Source organism: Chelonia mydas, chromosome 15 (assembly GCF_015237465.2).
Source record: "Chelonia mydas isolate rCheMyd1 chromosome 15, rCheMyd1.pri.v2, whole genome shotgun sequence".
NCBI classification, from domain to species: Eukaryota; Metazoa; Chordata; order Testudines; family Cheloniidae; genus Chelonia; species Chelonia mydas.
Window position 1 is genome coordinate 32,858,310 of NC_057856.1, and position 19,450 is coordinate 32,877,759.

At 44.6% G+C, this 19,450-nt stretch overlaps 1 protein-coding gene across 1 annotated transcript; it reads left to right on the forward strand.

The window, feature by feature from the left end:
* The first annotated feature begins 2,135 nt into the window (after positions 1-2,135).
* On the forward strand, positions 2,136-15,919 carry CCDC117 (coiled-coil domain containing 117). The gene is made up of 6 exons (XM_007058356.4): positions 2,136-2,315; positions 3,963-4,327; positions 9,015-9,065; positions 9,507-9,737; positions 11,858-11,995; positions 12,706-15,919. The coding sequence occupies exons 1-6, from the start codon at positions 2,172-2,174 to the stop codon at positions 12,959-12,961; spliced, it is 1,185 nt and encodes a 394-aa protein (XP_007058418.2). The 5' UTR covers positions 2,136-2,171; the 3' UTR covers positions 12,962-15,919.
* The last annotated feature ends 3,531 nt before the right edge of the window (positions 15,920-19,450 follow it).

Here is a 19,450-nt window from a genome sequence, read left to right on the forward strand (position 1 = left end):
TTCAAATGTCATTTGCTTCATTTGGGTTCAGGGATTTGGCTGGAAGGGGGTGATCAGGGATGGGGAGGGAAGAGAGGAGGGAGACAGTGGGAAGAAGGCGGGGTCTGGGCAGAGTGGGGACGGGGCCTGAGGCACAGCAGGGGTGGAGTAGGGGCGGGGCCACAGGCAGAAGAGGTGGGCTGGGGACTAGCCTCCCCAAGCGGCAGCGTCACCAACTGCCTATGACAGCAGGTAAGAGCGTCGGCTCCCGCACACCCAGCGCACTGCAGTCTCCTTAGGCAGTGTTAGCCGATGGCCAGGGATGTTTGGTGAGGTGCCAGCTATGCCCGTTTTATACCATCCGTGACTTTAACCGCTAGGACGCACTGTCCCTTCGCGGCGGGCAGCCCGGGCTAGGCTGACGGATGCCCCAAGGTCCTAACCACCCGTGACTTTAACTGCTAGAGCTCAGAGCTCCTTCGCAGCGGGCAGTCAGGATTGACTGACAGGTGCCCCAAGAGTTTGCCCCGTGGAGGCGACACAACTCAACGCTAGGCTCTTAGTACTCTCACCTAATGGCCAGGCTTTCTAGCCAAAACGGCTGAGGTTCTTTAATTGTGTTGGCTGCTTTACAGTAAACCAGAGAAACAAGTCAGGCTTATGCACAATGGTTACCAAAATTTATTAAACTAGATTCTAATCATGTGGTTACAAAATTGCTAGTGCCTACTTATTTAAATGTAGAGATGTTACACACACAAACAAGTTACAAACTGAAGCCACAATCCCAAAGAAAGAGAAAGAAAACAAAGTATAGAGCTCTATTTCAAAATATGTGTACACTAAAGATAGGAGATCAGGTGTGGGTGCTTCTTACCCTCCTTGCATCTCTCGATTCCAGCGGTGCCAAGCCAGGATCGGTCACTCAATTCCGCGGAAAGACGAATAAGGGACAAGGCTTAGGGACCCTCTTAGCTGCAGAAGCCTTGGGAGGCTGTCACTTATCTGACCAGCAGATAGATAGTGAAAAGCACTCAAAAATCATGGTGCTGTAGGTCCCCTACTTATACCTCTGTACTCCTTTATTCTCTTTCTCCTTTCTATGCTAAATTGGGGCTGGTCTGTCGGGGTGACGCCAGCTCTCGCAAGAGTAGTTCACACTTGCAAGGGAGAAACAATAAGTTTCGACTACTGGACACTTCTTTTATCAGGGTAAATATTTTCCCACCTAGGATGTTGGTGTGTGTGCATCATGCTGTTTTAGTAGGGGCTAAGAGCCATGTCTGTCACAGCGCCTCTGCCTGCTGTGAGCCTAATCGTTGTATACGTTCCCAGAGGCACATTGTCGCAGCACACCTGTGCTTCTCACAGCTTCAAAGGCTGTGCTGGAATTTATGTTGAGTGCCCTGTTACGTGTGTTTCCAGCAATGCTGGTCTGAGGGGGGGGGCTGGCTGTCTGGCTACAGGCAGGGGCCGTATTCACAGAGCTGAATGCGCCGGCGCAGTGTATTCTGCATGAGGGAGAGGGTTTGGGGGTCTCTGCAGGGAACTGTGACTCTCTGCCACCGTGAGGTGGGCCGGGCCGCTCGGTATCCTTTGCTGCCTCATCCCTCCCCTTCCCCCAGGCTGTGGGCCCAGGCTGCCATAGGGTGTGGGGCACCAGTTTAATAACACTGCGTAGGGTCCCATAAATCCTAAGGATGGCCCCCCCAACTCCCAGCATGCCCCAGTATGCACATGTGTGCGCATACACACCCTGGAGCTACAAGTCCCAGCATGCCCCAGCTTCGGCCTTACCCCTCCCACCAGAACTACAACTCCCAGCATGCCCCAGTAGAGACAATCGTGCGAATACAGACCCTGGAACTACAACCCCCAGCATGCCCCAGGTTCGGCCTTACCCCTCCCACCGGAACTACGACTCCCAGCATGCTCCAGTATGCACATGCGTGCGCATACAGACCCTGGAGCTACAAGTCCCAGCATGCCCCAGCTTCGGCCTTACCCCTCCCACCAGAACTACAACTCCCAGCATGCCCCAGTATTGACATGCGTGCGCATACAGACCCTGGAACTACAACTCCCAGCATGCCCCAGCTTCGGCCGTACCCCTCCCACCGGAACTACGACTCCCAGCATGCCCCAGTATGCACACGCGTGCGCATACAGACCCTGGAACTACAACTCCCAGCATGCCCCAGCTTCGGCCTTACCCCTCCCACCGGAACTACGATTCCCAGCGTCCCGCGGCCGCTGCGCGTCGTCTCCGGGCGCGGAGAAAGGCCTGGAAGGGAGCGCGGCTGAGGGGCCCGGTCCGCCCCGGCGCCGGCCTGGAGGTTGGTGCGCGGCCCGGGGAGCGGCCTCCCTCAGGGGCTATTTTAGTCCCGCGGGTGCTTCTGAGGGGGCGCGGGACCCTGGAGCGGGGGCGCAGCGGCGGCCTGCCGCGCTCCGGGGCGCCTGGTCTGTCCCCGCGGCGCGGGGTCGGCCCGGGGGCGCCGGCGCGTGTCTGGGTCCGTTACCGCTGGACCCCGCGGCTGGCTTTACGCCTCCGCCGGGGTCCCTCCGGTCCGCGCCGCCCTGGAGCCTGGCGTCCACTCCGTTATGCCGGCAGAAGATGCTCCTGCCGGCGTCGCTTCGGGCCGCGCCGCGGGGACGGTTTCCTCGCGGGGCTGCGTTTTTGCGGGGCGTGAAGAGTCCCCGCGCCTGGGAGAATTCGGCCTCGTCCGCGCTGGCACGGGAGAGGGCTGAAAATTTCGCGCTCGGGGGGGGGGGTGCGAGAGCTCCCCCCGAGCGCTGCGAGCGTCAGCGCTGTCAAGCGGGGTGCGGACGGGGCGCTGGCGGCTGCTCCCCGCGTGGGAAGGCAGGGCGGGTTGGGGGCGCTGGGAGCGCTTCTCCCAACGCCGGTGCCGCGACCCCACAGCCACCTTGAAGCGCGGGGGGGCAGCGCTTTGGCGCTGAGTAGTGAAGACGTACCCTCTGGCTGCGCTACGCAGCTTTTAGCGACACAGCTGTGCCGCTAAACGCCCTGCAGCGTAGCTGCTGTTGGTTGCCAGGAGAGAGTTTTCCTGCCGACAGAAAACTTCCACCCCCCGCGAGTGGCAGCAGCTCTGTTGGCAGGAGAGTGCTCCCGCTGACAAAGCACTGTCCACACACGCGCTTTTCGTTGGTAAAACTTTTGTCATTCGGGGGGGTATTTTTTTAACACCCCTGAACTACAAAAGTTTTGCTGATGAGGTGCCAGTGTAGACATACCCTTAGGCTTTGCCTACACTGGCAATTGAAAGACAAAACTTTTGTCCTTCAGAGGTGTTTAAAAAAACAAACACACACAACAACCCCTGCCCAAAAGACAGAAGTTTTGTCTAGGACAAGCACTGGTGTGAACAGTGCTTTGTTGCTCCTGCTGACAATGCTAACACGGTTCATTGTGGGTGGAAGATTTTTGTCGGCAGGAGAGCTGTCTCCTGCTGGCAAACAGTGGCTACACTGTGCATCTTTTAGTGGCATGGCTGCAGCGGCACAGCTGCGTGGTGTAGATGTAACCATAGTTAAGCAGACTTAACCTCTGTTGTAGGCACCACTAGGTCAACAGAAGAATTCTTCCCTTGATCTAGCTTCCACCTCTGAGGATGGATCACAGCAATTGGCGAACCCCTCCTGTTTCTGTAGCAAGTATCTGCACTGAAGTGATAAAGTGGCACAACTGCAGCTGTGCAATTGTCGCATTTTAAGTGTAGACATAACCTTAGTTTGTTGGAGAAACTAGTAAATGATACCAGCAAAAGAACTGTTTTCCTGTATAACTGCATCCACACTAGGGTTCTTACTGACATAATTTTATTATTAAGACAAAAGCACACCCTAACCAACAAGACCATGCCAGCAAAACCTCTAATATAGACCTGGCCTTTTCCTCACTGATGCTTATGTGGCATGTTTGCTTATAGTCACTCTGTTCTGGGTTGGTTTGTCTTTTCCCCCAGGTACAGATGAAAATGACAACCCTGGGCAGATCCTTTCAAGGAGTTCCTCCTGTTCCTTCTGTGGAGTTTCCTCAGGCTCCAGCAACTCTTCCTGACAGTACCTTCCAACCTAGAATCATACAGACTGAATCTCAGCCTGGAGCTGTTGGTCATGAATATCCCCAACAAACCATGGTGGTTACGGCAGGGAACAGAAATAATGTAGTAGAAGGCTCTGACCTCAGCAGCTCATACTTGCAAAGTAACCTGGACCTTGCCTCCCTAGCTGCAACTGGAAGCTATAATGAGGGCTTGACTATTGCAACAGTTTCTTTCACAAACACTGAAAACCCACCAGTCTTATTGCAACGGCAGAGTTGCACTCAGTAAGTACAAAAATAAACAAGGGGAAGGTGGGGGACAGCATCTCTTATCTATAGTGTATTTTTCTGAATGTCATAATTGGATGCTGAAATGTGGGCTTGATTTAAAAGCTATAATGTTTTTACTAAAAAGAAAAGTTATGTCCATCTGTTTGCATTTGGAAAGGAAGATGATGTCTGTCTGTATCTGTACGAGTTTTTTCATGAAGTTGATAGATTTCCACTCCATACGGCTAAATGCAGTGCCTTGCATAATGACAGGTTTCAGAGTAGCAGCTGTGTTAGTCTGTACACCCATTTTTTCATGTCCTGTGTGTATATAAATCTCCTCACTGTATTTTCCACTGAATGCATCTGATGAAGTGAGCTGTAGCTCACGAAAGCTTATGCTCAAATAAATTGGTTAGTCTCTAAGGTGCCACTAGTACACCTTTTCTTTTTGTGAATACAGACTAACACGGCTGCTACTCTGAAACCTGTCATTATGCAAGGCACTGCATTTAGCTGTATGGAGTGGAAATCTATCAACTTCATGAAAAAACTCGTACAGATACAGACAGACATCATCTTCCTTTCCAAATGCAAACAGATCGACATAACACCCATTTTTTCATGTCCTATGTGTATATAAATCGCCTCACTGTATTTTCCACTGAATGCAGCTGATGAAGTGAGCTGTAGCTCACGACTGCTACTCTGAAACCTATCAACGTTTTTACTGCTTTTTCTGTTTGCTTGGTGGTCTTTGCTCGCCAGGTGTGTTTATTGTAGCACAAGGACATTGGTGTTTTTAATCTGAAAGATCATTGTGGTGTAATCGCACTTTGTGATGGATAAGCCCTCAATGTTGAGCTGCGTATTTTGCAGTGATGGGCCTATTTGAAGTAAGGTATGAGCCATTATTGCCATTGTTTTATGACCAGGAAGTCCTTAAAGTCCCAAGATTTTGCCTTCCCTGTAGGCAGTGGACTGCACTCAACCACATGTTGAGCTACAAACCCTGCGATGCATCACAGAACAATTCCCCATTCATGCTTACAGTGGTGGTACAGAGATATCCACCAAGATACTCTAAAAGCATTAGAATGGCTTTAAAATCTTAACATTGAATTATAATCCCAGCCCGTTGCTTCTCAAATGCCATACAAAAGAAGACGGCTGTATTCTTTTTTTAATGTGGATGAAAAGTGTGTGTATCCAGATCATAGAATATCAGGGTTGGAAGGGACCTCAGGAGGTCATCTAGTCCAACCCCCTGCTCAAAGCAGGACCAATCCCCAATTAAATCATCCCAGCCAGGGCTTTGTCAAGCCTGACCTTAAAAACTTCTAAGGAAGGAGATTCTACTACCTCCCTAGGTAACACATTCCAGTGTTTCACCACCCTCTTGGTGAAAAAGTTTTTCCTAATATCCAACCTAAACCTCCCCCACTGCAACTTGAGACCATTACTCCTTGTCCTGTCCTCTTTTACCACTGAGAATAGTCTAGAACCATCCTCTCTGGAACCACCTCTCAGGTAGTTGAAAGTAGCTATCAAATCCCCCCTCATTCTTCTCTTCTGCAGACTAAACAATCCCAGTTCCCTCAGCCTCTCCTCATAAGTCATGTGTTCCAGACCCCTAATCATTTTTGTTGCCCTTTGCTGGACGCTCTCCAATTTATCCACATCCTTCTTGTAGTGTGGGGCCCAAAACTGGACACAGTACTCCAGATGAGGCCTCACCAATGTCGAATAGAGGGGAACGATTATGTCCCTCGATCTGCTCGCTGTGCCCCTACTTATACATCCCAAAATGCCATTGGCCTTCTTGGCAACAAGGGCACACTGCTGACTCATATCCAGCTTCTCGTCCACTGTCACCCCTAGGTCCTTTTCCGCAGAACTGCTGCCTAGCCATTCGGTCCCTAGTCTGTAGCGGTGCGTTGGGTTCTTCCGTCCTAAGTGCAGGACCTTGCACTTATCCTTATTGAACCTCATCAGATTTCTTTTGGCCCAATCCTCCAATTTGTCTAGGTCCCTCTGTATCCTATCCCTGCCCTCCAGCGTATCTACCACTCCTCCTAGTTTAGTATCATCCGCAAATTTGCTGAGGGTGCAATCCACACCATCCTCCAGATCATTTATGAAGATATTGAACAAAACCGGCCCCAGGACCGACCCCTGGGGCACTCCACTTGATACTGGCTGCCAATTAGACACGGAGCCATTGATCACTACCCGTTGAGCCCGACAATCTAGCCAACTTTCTACCCACCTTATAGTGCATTCATCCGGCCCATACTTCTTTAACTTGCTGACAAGAATACTGTGGGAGACCGTGTCAAAAGCTTTGCTAAAGTCAAGAAACAATACATCCACTGCTTTCCCTTCATCCACAGAACCAGTAATCTCATCATAGAAGGCGATTAGATTAGTCAGGCATGACCTTCCCTTGGTGAATCCATGCTGACTGTTCCTGATCACTTTCCTCTCATGTAAGTGCTTCAGGATTGACTCTTTGAGGACCTGCTCCATGATTTTTCTGGGGACTGAGGTGAGGCTGACTGGCCTGTAGTTCCCAGGATCCTCCTTCTTCCCTTTTAAAGATGGGCACTACATTAGCCTTTTTCCAGTATTACACTGCAGATTTTTGATTATTCTGTTTGTGTGATTAGTTTGATTAATGTGCTATTAAACCATGTTAAGAGACTAAAGCTTCACAATTGGAAAAAGGCAAATACAGTGCCCATCTTTAAAAAAAGGAAGGAGGAGAGTCTGGGGAACTACAGACCGGTCAGCTTCACCTCAGTCCCCAGAAAAATCATGGAGCAGGTCCTCAAAGAGTCAATCCTGAAGCACTTACATGAGAGGGAAGTGATCAGGAACAGTCAGCATGGATTCACCAAGGGAAGGTCATGCCTGACTAATCTAATCGCCTTCTATGATGAGATTACTGGTTCTGTGGATGAAGGGAAAGCGGTGGACATGATATATCTTGACTTTAGCAAAGCTTTAGATACGGCCTCCCACAGTATTCTTGCCAGCAAGTTAAAGTAGTATGGATTGGATGAATGGACGATAAAGTGGACAGAAAGCTGGCTAGGTTGTTGGGCTCAACGGGTAGTGATCAATGGCTTGATGTCTAGTTGGCAGCCGGTATCAAGCGGAGTGCCTGAGGGGTCAGTCCTGGGGCTATTTTTTTCCCAACATCTTCATTAATGATCTGGATGATGGGATGGATTGCACCCTCAGCAAGTTCTCGGATCGCACTAAGCTGCGGGGGAGAGGTAGATACGCTGGAGGGAGGGATAGGGTCTAGAGTGACCTAGACAAATTGGAGGATTGGGCCAAAAGAAATCTGATGAGATTCAGCAAGGACAAGTGCAGAGTCCTGCACTTAGTACGGAAGAATCCCATGCACTGCTACAGGCTGGGGACTGGCTGGCTAAGCGGCAGTTCTGCAGAAAAGGACCTGGGGATTGCAGGGGATGAGAAGCTGGATATGAATCAACAGTGTGCCCTTGTTGCCAAGAAGGCTAACGGCATATTGGGCTGTGTTATTAGGCACATTGCCAGCAGATTGAGGGAAGTGATTATTCCCGTCTATTTGGCACTGGTGAGGCCACATCTGGAGTATTGCGTCCAGTTTTGGGCCCCCCACTACAGAAAGGATGTGGACAAACTGCGGAGAGTCCAGCAGAGGGCAAGGAAAATGATCAGAGGGCTGGGGCACATGATTTTATGAGGAGAGTCTGAGAGAACTAGGCTTATTTAGTCTGCAGAAGAGAAGAGTGAGGGGGGATTTGATAGCAGCCTTCAACTACCTGAAGGGGCGTTCCAAAGAGGATGGAGCTTGGCTGTTCTCAGTGGTGGCAGATGACAGAACAAGGAGCAATGGTCTCAAGTTGCAGTGTGGGAGGTCTAGGTTGGATATTAAGAAACACTAGTTCACTAGGAGGGTGGTGAAGCATTGGAATGGGTTACCTAGGAGGTGGTGGAATCTCCATCCTTAAAGGTTTTTAAGGCCCTGCTTGACAAAGCACTGGCTAGGATGTTTTAGTTGGGGTTGGTCCTGCTTTGAGCAGCGGGTTGGACTAGATGACCTCCTGAGGTCTCTTCCAACCCTCATCTATGATTCTATGATAATTAAGCACTCACTTCAAGAAACAGCAATGCTTCAGGAGAAATACATCTATTTCTTTCCCACCTTCCCCCACAAACACAGTACAGGAAAGAAACTGTCATGGAAATCAGTAAAAGGCAACTGAGCAAACCCTGTTTTAGAGTGTTCTGTCTTTATTTTTGGGAGCAAAAATACATGTGTAATGTTTAGAATGTCATGCTTCACACTTATCTGAACTTGCCTTCTACTTTGGCCATCATGGTTGAGACTAGTTACCAGATCCAAATGTTGCCCTATTTCAATTATATTCAGGTAACTAATTTCAAGGAGAGATGAGCGAAGGTAAACTGCTTCCCTTTATACTCCAACTGTCTTCTTTTTAGTTAACAGATATGTTTCTAGATTAATGCATCTTTGGCTCTCTTTTTCCCCTCATCTGATTATATCAAGGTGACCTGCACACTGAAAGCCATGGAACATCGCCCACCAGAAACATGTGCTTTAATTTTCTTGATCATGCTCAATTCTATCCAAAGGTGTAAAACACTGTTGCTAGTCAAATAACTGTTCATTCTCCCTTTCCAGAGTTTCTGTTCGCTGTGGAAAGAAGCATAAACTAGAGGAAGAGGTGGATGGGTAAGTTTAACTTGTCTTCAGTGATCTGCTTTTAGCCTGATTCGCTCTGTGTCCTGTGTGGTGGAGGGAGGTGAATGATGCATGATCCAGGGTAGAGCTCAAAAGATTGCACTGTGCTTGGGTGAGGGAATCTTTCCCAATACTACTGCTGTTTGGAACCTTTCTCAATTTGTTCTTTCCTGAACATAAACAGAAACCTTGAATCCACTCCAGTGTGTATAATACAAATCTAACTGAGTGTGTGATTCTGATTTTCTTGAAAAGGCATTTTTGTATTTATGAGGAGTTAAAATTTCTTCTTGTACATTGGAAGTGAAGTCTTTCTCAACAGACAAAGTATGCAGCTCTGTAGAAATAGGTTTGACAGACAGAGATCTTAATAGCTTTTTACAGTGTCAGAGATTTCTCTGTTGCCAACTATAAATTTGCTTTGTTTCCTAGTTGCCCTGTGAAGAAGAAGAGACTGATTGAAACTGTGCACTACTCTCCGAATCCCAGCACTGAAGAGATTCTCTGTGCAGGTCAGCAGGCAGCTGGGGAGGTAGCAAGGCAGTGCATTGGTAGTCTTCATGAAGCTGGCTTGTTAGAAATTCCCTGTGAAGATATGGATCAGACAATGGGGGAACATCAGTGCGAGGTTGCCCGCAGGAAGCTTCAGGAAATTGAGGACAGGTAAACGCAGGGATTGAGTAGAGTGGGTTTTTTCCTAGCTTTCCCTTTATTCATAGGCATCATCTAAGGGATAACTGAGTTTATTGTAGTGGGGTGACAGCACCACTGTAAGTAGGGTCGAGACTAGCTTACTGTTTAACAACTGATTTTTTTTGAAGTGCTCTGAAATCCACATGGTGACTTGGATTGTCATAACCTCATGAGAATCTGAGATACAGTGATTGGTCCAAATTTGAGGTAATTGTGAGCAAGGCATTCTCAAGATAAAGTCCCCCCAAAAACAAAAAATATCAACATTTTTCAGTTAACTTTATTTTGACACACGGGGAGCTCAAACTATGCCTCTTATCCTCTCTGAATTGGTGTTATGGAGTCAGGATTGATTTCAGCTAGTGTCCGGCACCCACTGCCCATTTGGGGATACAGTATTACAGTTATTCAGGGTTAAAGATAAATTTACGATGTTGCACAAGCTAGAGAAAGTTGCAAGCCGGAATTTTTGCAGGCAGCCTGACATGGTCACTGGGAAACTCAGGGTGATGTCCTGTAGCCATTGCATCTGAGCAACACCTATGTACTACAAGTTAAAGTCCTGCCCTTGGCAGCTTGCTGAGAATGTGTTATGCATTCTTTCTGCCTGCATTACCTAGGGGCTCCTTCTGGAAGATTTGCCCTTAGAGCAAAGCTTCTGGTTTGAGATCTAGTATTTCAGTGTTCTAAAATCCATATGCATGCTCAGATTTTACTTAAGTATTGTCAAGGAAAATAGCATAAATTAAGAGAGGAAAGATTGAATGAATGATACTAGTAAGAAGTAGCATAAAGGTAATTTAACTATGCCACATGTTCAGGAAATAGTCCCACTGTTTCTCACCATCTATCTTACATCCGTGGCCCCTGTTGTAGTATTTGAACATCTGTCTTTAATGTATTTATTCTCATGACACAGGGAGGGAGGTGATATTGTCTCCATTTTACAGATGTGGAACTGAGGCACAGAGAGACGTAAGTGATTTGCCCCAGAGCTGAGAGTTGAACCTGGGGTCTCCCAAGTCCTAGGCTAATATGCTAGCCAGTGGACCATCCATCCTTTCTGGCTGGGACTCTTGTGAAAGGAGCTGTTGAGCATCAGGAAACACATTCATAATAGAAGGCCTTATTTTAAGGACTGGTATAAGGTCAACTAATGCAGCACCAGGATACTGTTGTCAGTCAAAAGAGTAACAAACTTTATGATGATCTTGGAAAAATAAATACAGAAAACAAAATTGAAATTTCTGTAATTCATCCAGTCTACACAAACCAAGGATTCACACTTATCAGTTTCATCCTTCAAAGTGCTGTAGCTCTTGTGAAAAAGGGTCTAAAAAAAATGTAGTCATAGGTTTTTGTTTTTTTTTTTTTTAAATCAGTCACAGTAAACTTCAAAGTTGGTATCCCCCCATCTCATACAGAAAAATAAGCATTGCAGAAACTACAGTGAACACTTTAAAATGATACTTCAGCCCACAAGACAGTATGTTTTTGGATTTCAGTAGCTTAAATATAGGTGCACTCAGTGTTCTGAAAGGGTACACAGTGCTGCAGGTCAACCTTAAATCAGTGTTAACAAAGTTTTGTAGCAGTGAGTTACACCTTCAGATCGATTAGTCTGTGATGTGAGATCTGACTTTTGTAACAGCTGTCTGGATCTGCACTGTGAGGTCCATAGTGGACTACATACAGGATTTTTCTGTTTGCCCTTTTCTAGGATTTCAGTTGCTCTGCTGGGGTACATTTGTGGATATTCTTAGAAATTTATATACAAGAGCTTTACCAAAAATGCAATTTTTGCAGTGCATCCTAAGTGGTAAAGCTTTGGGTCATTCTAATGAGTACTCTGAGCAGCTGTAGCATGGGGTCACCAAAATTCAGAACCTTTCAGAGAGGCTGAAAATAATTTTTGACGCTGAACTACAGGGAGCTGAGAAGATGAAATTGTGGCTTAACTCTATATTGTGTGGTTGAACTGCATACTCTCCCCTGAATGGGATTTCAATTAGCAGTAGGTATACATATTTGTCAGTGATATGGTCAATAATAAGATGTATTATTTCCCCCTTTCCTGCCTCCATTCTTAGGATAATTGATGAAGATGAAGATGTTCATGCCGATGCGAATACTAGCAATCTGCCCACCCTTGTCCTGTCTGATACTCTTCAAAAGGGACTGAGGAGGGATTTTGATCAAGTCCTGACAAAAAAAATAATAGAGTCCATGTAAGTTCTTGAGGAAATGTTGGAGCTACACAGATAACGTACCCAAATGGGGAAAAGGGGTTTGCCTACAGAGTCCATCTCTCCTCTGTTTGAGCAAGAGTTGATTTCACTGTAATTTTTTATAGCATTACTGTTGGAAGACTCTTTGATAATGTGTGTGATGTACAGTACTATATTGTATAGCAGGGTATTATATGTAATTGCTAAACATAGAGTACTTGCAATTTACAGAAGAATGCTGAATTCATATAGACTAAAAACTCTGATTTATGGTCCCTATAATACATAATGTTATATACTCTCTCAATTTCACTAACCTTATAGCCTGCTGTTGTTCATATATGTAAGTTTCCATATCAAGGGAAAGGTCTCATAGTGTCGTGAACCATAGTGAGCTTCATGGCTGGTGCAGTGGGAGAGAAGAATTATTTCATGTTGTACATTGGGCTAGAATTGAGAGTAATGGAATGAACTTAAGAGAGGGGAAACTTATGTTGAAAATAAGGAAAACTTCCTGTTAGCTGTGAAATAATCTCCCAAGGGGAGGAATTGAACTTTCTCCAGAAGTTCGGAGAAAGCACTAGTGCATGTGCTTTGGGGGGACACTTCTGCACAGACAGTGACTTAAGTGGATGATGAAATTAGGTGGTTTTCATTTGTCACAGCTGTGATTGAGAGCTTTGATTAAACTAAGACTCCATCCCTTCTAGGAGCCGTCCCTCCATGGAGCTGGTGCTCTGGAAACCTCTCCCTGAATTCCTCACAGACAAACTGAAATCTGTTTCTGTTGCTAAAAACTACAAGCAGCAGGGGACAGAAGGGTGCCAGGCTAAGCAATCAACTCTTGGAGCCGCCTTTCAGTCACAAACTGAAACATTCTCTGAAGCACAACAAACTGTGATGTCTCCAGGTCTATATAGTAGCTTGGGAACATCTGGATGTGTAGAAGAGGAGATGGAATTATAGAAGCCAGATTTCAGGCTGAAATGGTGAATTTCTGAAGGTTTCTGTGGCTGATTTTTACTCCCTCTACCTTCCAGGTATGAGGTGTGGACCTGAAGTTGTTGGTTTTTTTTGTTTTTGTTTTGTTTTGTTTTCTGGTAACAACCAGAAGAATCTGGAGTTGGGCAGTCGCAACTTTAGGATATTGAAGAGAAGCTTTATAGGCTGTTAAAAGCAGCATCTTTTACAAGAAGTTCAGTGGCCTTTTGAGCAAGGTAGAGGTTCTCCAAATGGCTTATTGGGCCTGTCCTCTTAATTGCCTTTGTAAAGAGTAAAATGCAGAGATTGAATGTAACAGTGGTTCAGACCCCCCACTTATACTTGGTGAGCCATTCAGACTTTGGGGCATATGCTTGGCTCAGTCTGTTAGCTTCATGAGAGGCTACTCAAATGTGCTGAAAGGAGAAGATATCTCTGATTAGTCACAGGAAGAAAAACAATCCCTCCATCTACTTGGCTTGACCTTAAAATGTAAATATAGAAATTATCTGTGCTGCAGTGTGATGGGGGTGAGAAGTTATAACTCAACACTAGACTCATATGGTCTAGTTTTGGTAGAAAGTTAAATCAGTGACTCAGTTGGAAGCTGGTTACTAAATTTTGCCTAAGGGCCAGTTAAAAATGTTCAGTTTTCTCTGAGCTAGTAAAGCAGAAGCCTAGAGGATGTTTTCAGCTGATTGGTTTGGCATTTTATCTTTTGTGGCAGTTCTCCCTTAGTATGCATCAGATTGGAAAGCCAGACATTGCCCTTGGTAATGTTTGTGACATTGCTGGTGCTGAATTCACTGACACCTTTTGATTTTAATCTTGATAAATGATAATTTGTGAATCAGATATAGAGGCGCTGCTTTAACTGAGCTTTGGGTAAATGTCTCAGTAAGGGCCAAATCCTACATGACTAATTTCAAACTTTGATGGGACTACTTGCATTATAAAGTGAGCAGAATTTGTGTCTAAGTAAACCTGGACTTAGTGGTTTATGTAAACCAGAAACACTTGTGTCATTAAAACTATTCTCTGTTTTTCTGGAGTTTCAGATTGCATCTGGATTATTAATTTATACTGCAGGAATTTATTCCAGCTAATGATACTGCAGGAAAGGAATCCAGTTAGCTACTTATTAGAAAATAGTACAAAAATTTATCAGTATTCAGTAAACCATGTAATCTTCTCAGTCAATGAAGAGTCAGTCTCAAGGTTTCCTTGAAGACATCTGAACTGAGGTTCTCATGAAAATACTCTTCTGGATAAAGGTGGTATTAGGATGGTAATTCCCAATCTGTTTTCCTTGACTTCCCCCATACTAGAAGGAAGCCCATGCAATGGCTCCTCAGCAAAGCAGCTTTAGATTTATTGGAAAAGCAACTATCTACACTTCTTTGCTTAGCACAATACCTTAATAGTTTATGTGGTGAGACATTCTTCTAGTTAAAAACCCATCATATGCATTTTAAAATCAAAACTTTAATTTGCGGTCAGCATTTCTGCTCCTTTGGCTGGCAGTGGCATTTTATAAGAGAGGAGACATTCTTTCTGACATGGGCCTTTGGGGGTAGGTAGAGAAGTTCCATTTCTGTCAGCTGTTAACTCAGTTTTCTATCCTCTTCTTGCCCAAGATTCTGGAAGAGCTTTAATGTTTAATATTTAAACAAAATGTTTAAGAAGTACATGTTAAAAATTATTCTGAATTTTGAACCAGCATTGAAGTAGGCTGGAAACCGTTGTATAACTTGACATCTGAAACCTTGATTTCTTTACTGGGCAAATGTGTGCAGCTTTCCTCTGCTCTTGTATCTAACTTTTTATGTGAGGTTGGTGAAAACCTCTTATATTAGTATGTAAAACATCTCATGTGAATGTCGTTAACCTACTAAACAGACTTAAATTCTACAGCATCTAAGAGGCTGCAGTGTTACTGTGTGTAAAATAATGAAAACAGTGGGATGCTGGAGGGAAGACGACGACGTCCACTTTGTGAGGTTAGAAGGTGTTGCAGTGCTTCCAAACAGATACCTGCTCCAAGCTTGTATGACTTTGGAAAAGGTTCAAAGTTCAGATTGCGCTTATTTGATGGCTCTGGTCCTAAATTAACTGAATGAGAAGAAGGAAACGTTCATATGTTTAATGGAACCATCTTGTCAATACTTAAAATTATGGTACAGAGGAACATGGAGGATGTTAGAAAGCTGTTAAGTGTGAAATCCAAGTAGGGCTCTTTTTTTCCTCTTAAAAATATTACTTGATTTTTAAAAACTTGTTTTTTCATCTGAACTTCTAAAGGAAAAAATGTGTAGATACTGTGTCTATTTATAGTCTTAACTCCTTTGCATGTCACATGTGTGCCAAAGGTTGCTATTCAGATGTATATTTACTACTTACATTCTTTGCTGATGCAATTTCCACTGAGCCCTAATCCTACTCTACCACTTGAATTGAGATTTCTCAGTGGATTATTGGCCATGTGTTCATTGGCCTAAGCCAGTGGATGACTTTATCTCTAAAGCAGTTCAGCTTTTATTAGCAAACATCTAATTTGGTTTTCAGACATCTTTTCTGTTTTGTATTAAGGGGAAACAGTTCAAAGCTCTTTCTGTACTGATGAGGGAAAGGGAAAACTGCTTCCCATCCGGAAACTAAATGAAATGCTAATTAAACTGAAATTTGCTTTAAGAAAACGTGTGGGTGGCTGCAGGTGTGGGTGGCTGCAGTTGTTACAGTTCAGTCTATTGTTAGCTTTCTTAAAAGTTTTTTTGGTTAGTTCTGCATGTCAAGTGAGATGGCACAAATGGTGCAGTTCTGGGAAAATTCTTGCTGGATGTTTTATTTTGAAATATGAAAAATCTCATTCTGGTCTGTTTTCTGTTGGGACCAAATCACCATTTGTATGTCATCGTTTTTCAATAAAATTTTTAATGTTTTTTAGATTGCTGTGCGATGTTCTTGCTGTAAAACACACCAGAAATTAAGATGGAAAGCTAGACAGGTGGAGTTCAGTTGGTTTTGAAAGAGGCCTTTCTGTGCAGAAATTAGGGTAAAGTAGCCTCGTGCCTCTGTAGCTCATTGTGCAGCCTAAATAGGAGTTCCACTTGAGACACTGAAATCCTCCCTTCTGCCCCTTTGTTGTGTTCAAGGTATAGGGAAAAAGAGTTGGAAATGGGATTAATAACACAAGTTTCATAGTTAATCTATAATAACTTCTCACTGGGGATGTGAGAGGAAATAATACTTTACCCTTTTCTAGCACTGTCCATCTAAAGGCCTTCAATCACTTCAGCAAACATTAAGCAGGCATCCCCATGAGCATGGTCAATATTATTTCCATTTTACAGATGTGGAAACATGAAGTATAGTGATTAAGTGATTTGTCCATGTTTTGCATCGACTAGACCCATCTACATTAAAGAATATTAATGTTCCTCCAAACTAGGTCAAACGTGGATCACTTGCAATACACTTCATGTCCATACACAAGTGCTTCTAATGTCTGGCAGCCATTCCCAGTATCAGAACAATTGCGCCAGATCCAGGTAAGTTTGAAGACCTTCCCCATAGACTGGATCAGTTCAGACTGCTTCCATATTAACGTAGGCTGAAGGTGCAGGTATTGTAGAGTTGCACCAGCTCTGTTGTTCGTCCCACTATAATTCTACAAGGTTTCTGCCTGCCATTTTGACAAGTCATAGTGTTGATTCTGTTTCCTGTCTGCCTTTTCATTTTCACCCATCGTGTTTCTGTGAAAGCCTAGGGGCAGCCATCTTTGCCTGGTATCCTTCTGAGCAGGGCTTGCAGCAGCCAAGGTGGTTCTTTTGGTTTCAGTAGTAATCAGTCCCAGTCTTGATTTGCAATACTTTAATTGAATTAGTAGTGCTGTCCATCTTAAACTTCATAAGCATGCACAGGTGGCTAGGTGTGACAATGACAAAATTAAAATATAGTACACACTATATTGCATTTAAATATTATATTAAAAAAGCAGTACTACAAAGCCAGTATCTCATCCTATTCAGCTTCATGCATAGCTTGCAAGCCTCCCTTTGCTGAGTTGATGGTTCCAGTGTTCTAATGGAGCATAGCTGTCATAAGAGGTCATGGTTATGGAGGGAGAGGCGATCTCTCATGTACCTGGAGCCAATCCCATGGAGAGGGCAGATTGTTTCCTTAACTGGACTCTGTGGTCAGTAGGGAGCCAGCACAAAGAGCTGAGCACTGAGGTGATGTGTTACTAAGTATATGGACAACTGTTTTGTATCAGATGGAGCTTGTAGGCACGTGGCTTTACTCCTAGATGGGAATTGCACTAATAAAGCCTGGAGGTGTCACATGTGGTTTGCTGTGTGGCTAGATTTGTGCCCAGTAGGATGGGGCAGTGTCTTCTGGTCAGAGGCAGATGAAAGTGGACTTCCTGCTATGTGGTCTTGCAGTAGCACTGGGGAGTCCAAATGTCCTCCAAGGCTGCAGACTGATCTAACAGTCATAATAGTTGTTGCAATGGAGGATGTTACGGAGGAGGTATATTCTTCAGTTTCCTTCTTCCCACCAATGCTGCCTGGGTTCAGCTTTATCCAGATGCAGATGTTAGGCACTCAGAATGCTGGGTGATGGTGCCATTTACATTTGATGTAAAGGAGATCTGGGGTTGGTTCTCATTTATGTATGGCTGGCTTATCCATGTCGCTTCACCAGCTCCCCTAATGGCTGAGGCCAAGAGAAGAAATACCAGCACAGAAGGTAAAGTTAAGTGGATCCCCAGGAGGATGTCATCCAATATCCAATGCTTTGGAAGAATCAAACACACTTTTCATGAATAAGGCCCCAGTAGGTGGTGGTAACCTCCAGTTCAACCTTGTCTTAGATTCCAGGGCAACTCTAATAGAACCCATGACATTTGAAAAAAATATTGCATAAAATGTTCGTGGTAGCAAAACTGAGGGGTGCACGACATGGGGAATGCTTCTCACTATGAACTTTTAGCCTGCTGTGCTAAATAAAATGAGGCCTTTCTTTTGAAAGCTCACAGCCCAAGGGCGCAACCCAACGGAAATCTTCCTCTAGAGGGAGAGACTATCCTTTTAGTCCCATAGATCTGTTTTTAAAATGTTCACTATTTTGTCAGTAAGAAATTAACATGAAACGGCCGTTTTGCTTGTCTCACAAACAAAGCACTACCACTTGAACACACACTGCTGGAAGCTGGACACTGGATAGTGCTGTTGCTAGCACTTTTATTGGTTGGTAAATAATGCCTTCAGGAGAGTTATTCAGCAGTTGAGATACTGAGGTAACCTGCTATGAAGGTAAAATATAACAGTGTAAACATAAATTTCTGATTAGAAGATGTGAAGGATGATGTGCTCCATTGGGTCTTGTATGACCTCTGTAAAGTCCATTCAATACTATGTTTGTACATGGTTCTCTGTAGGAGCATAGTAAAGATCTAACATCAGTCTCTTTCCTTGTTAATTCAGGATTGTTGCTGTATGTATTAACATAGGGTCTACAAGCCCTAGTCATGGACCAGAACCCTACTGTGCTAGGCTGTCCCTTCCCCAAAAAGTTTACATTCTAAGCAAAAGACAAGAGACAGCAGATGGACGCAGACAGATGGGAGCATACAAGGAAATGTGTGACAATATTGGTCAGCGTGATAGGCACTGGTGTCCGCACATCAGCAGCCTAACCGTTGTCAAATTCTGCACAACATTCCTGAAGGCTCTCTAATGCAGGATTAAATTTGCCAGTGTCAGGGTTTCAGCTGCTTCCCTTGCAAAACTGTCTCCTAAAGCAGTGGGCATTATTGTTAAGAAACTCATTCCTGATGTCCAGCCCAAATGTTCACTTCCTTCCTTTACCCTTATTTAGTAGCCCAGATATAAAATTGCTGTATTTTCTTGTGATTAATTGGGCTGTTACAGCAGGAGGGCTGTTACAGTTGAAAACAGTCCACTTTCTGTTATGGTTTCAGAGTAACAGCCATGTTAGTCTGTATTTGCAACAAGAAAAGGAGTACTTGTGGCACCTTAGAGACTAACCAATTTATTTGAGCATAAGCTTCCGTGAGCTACAGCTCACTTCATCGGATCCGATGAAGTGAGCTGTAGCTCACGGAAGCTTATGCTCAGATAAATTGGTTAGTCTGTAAGGTGCCACAAGTACTCCTTTTCTTGTTATAATTTCCTACCTCTAGCACCATATAGTATATTGAATATTATGATAGAATGCAGAGGCCTCGGTCAGAATCAGGGCTCCGTTGCACTATGCGTGATACAGAAGTAGATATGGTCTCAGTAAATATTTCTGTTGAGTTTTGTCTATAGGAATTGATTGAAATACTGGATTTTGCAGCTGTGCTTTTGCCTGAGAATTTGTATATGAAGGGCTGAAAATTTGTATATGAAGTCTTTAGCCTATGATGACCTGACCCATCTCTTGAGACTCAGGTGTGTTCATGCTTCT

Bases quoted from the DNA above. Each gene is read 5' to 3' on its own strand.
- CCDC117 (XM_007058356.4), top strand. From the start codon at position 2,172: ATGCCCCAGCTTCGGCCTTACCCCTCCCACCGGAACTACGATTCCCAG. The intron at 4,328-9,014 runs GTAAGTACAAAA...CTCCCTTTCCAG, and splicing joins CAACGGCAGAGTTGCACTCA to AGTTTCTGTTCGCTGTGGAA. The intron at 9,066-9,506 runs GTAAGTTTAACT...TTTGTTTCCTAG, and splicing joins CTAGAGGAAGAGGTGGATGG to TTGCCCTGTGAAGAAGAAGA.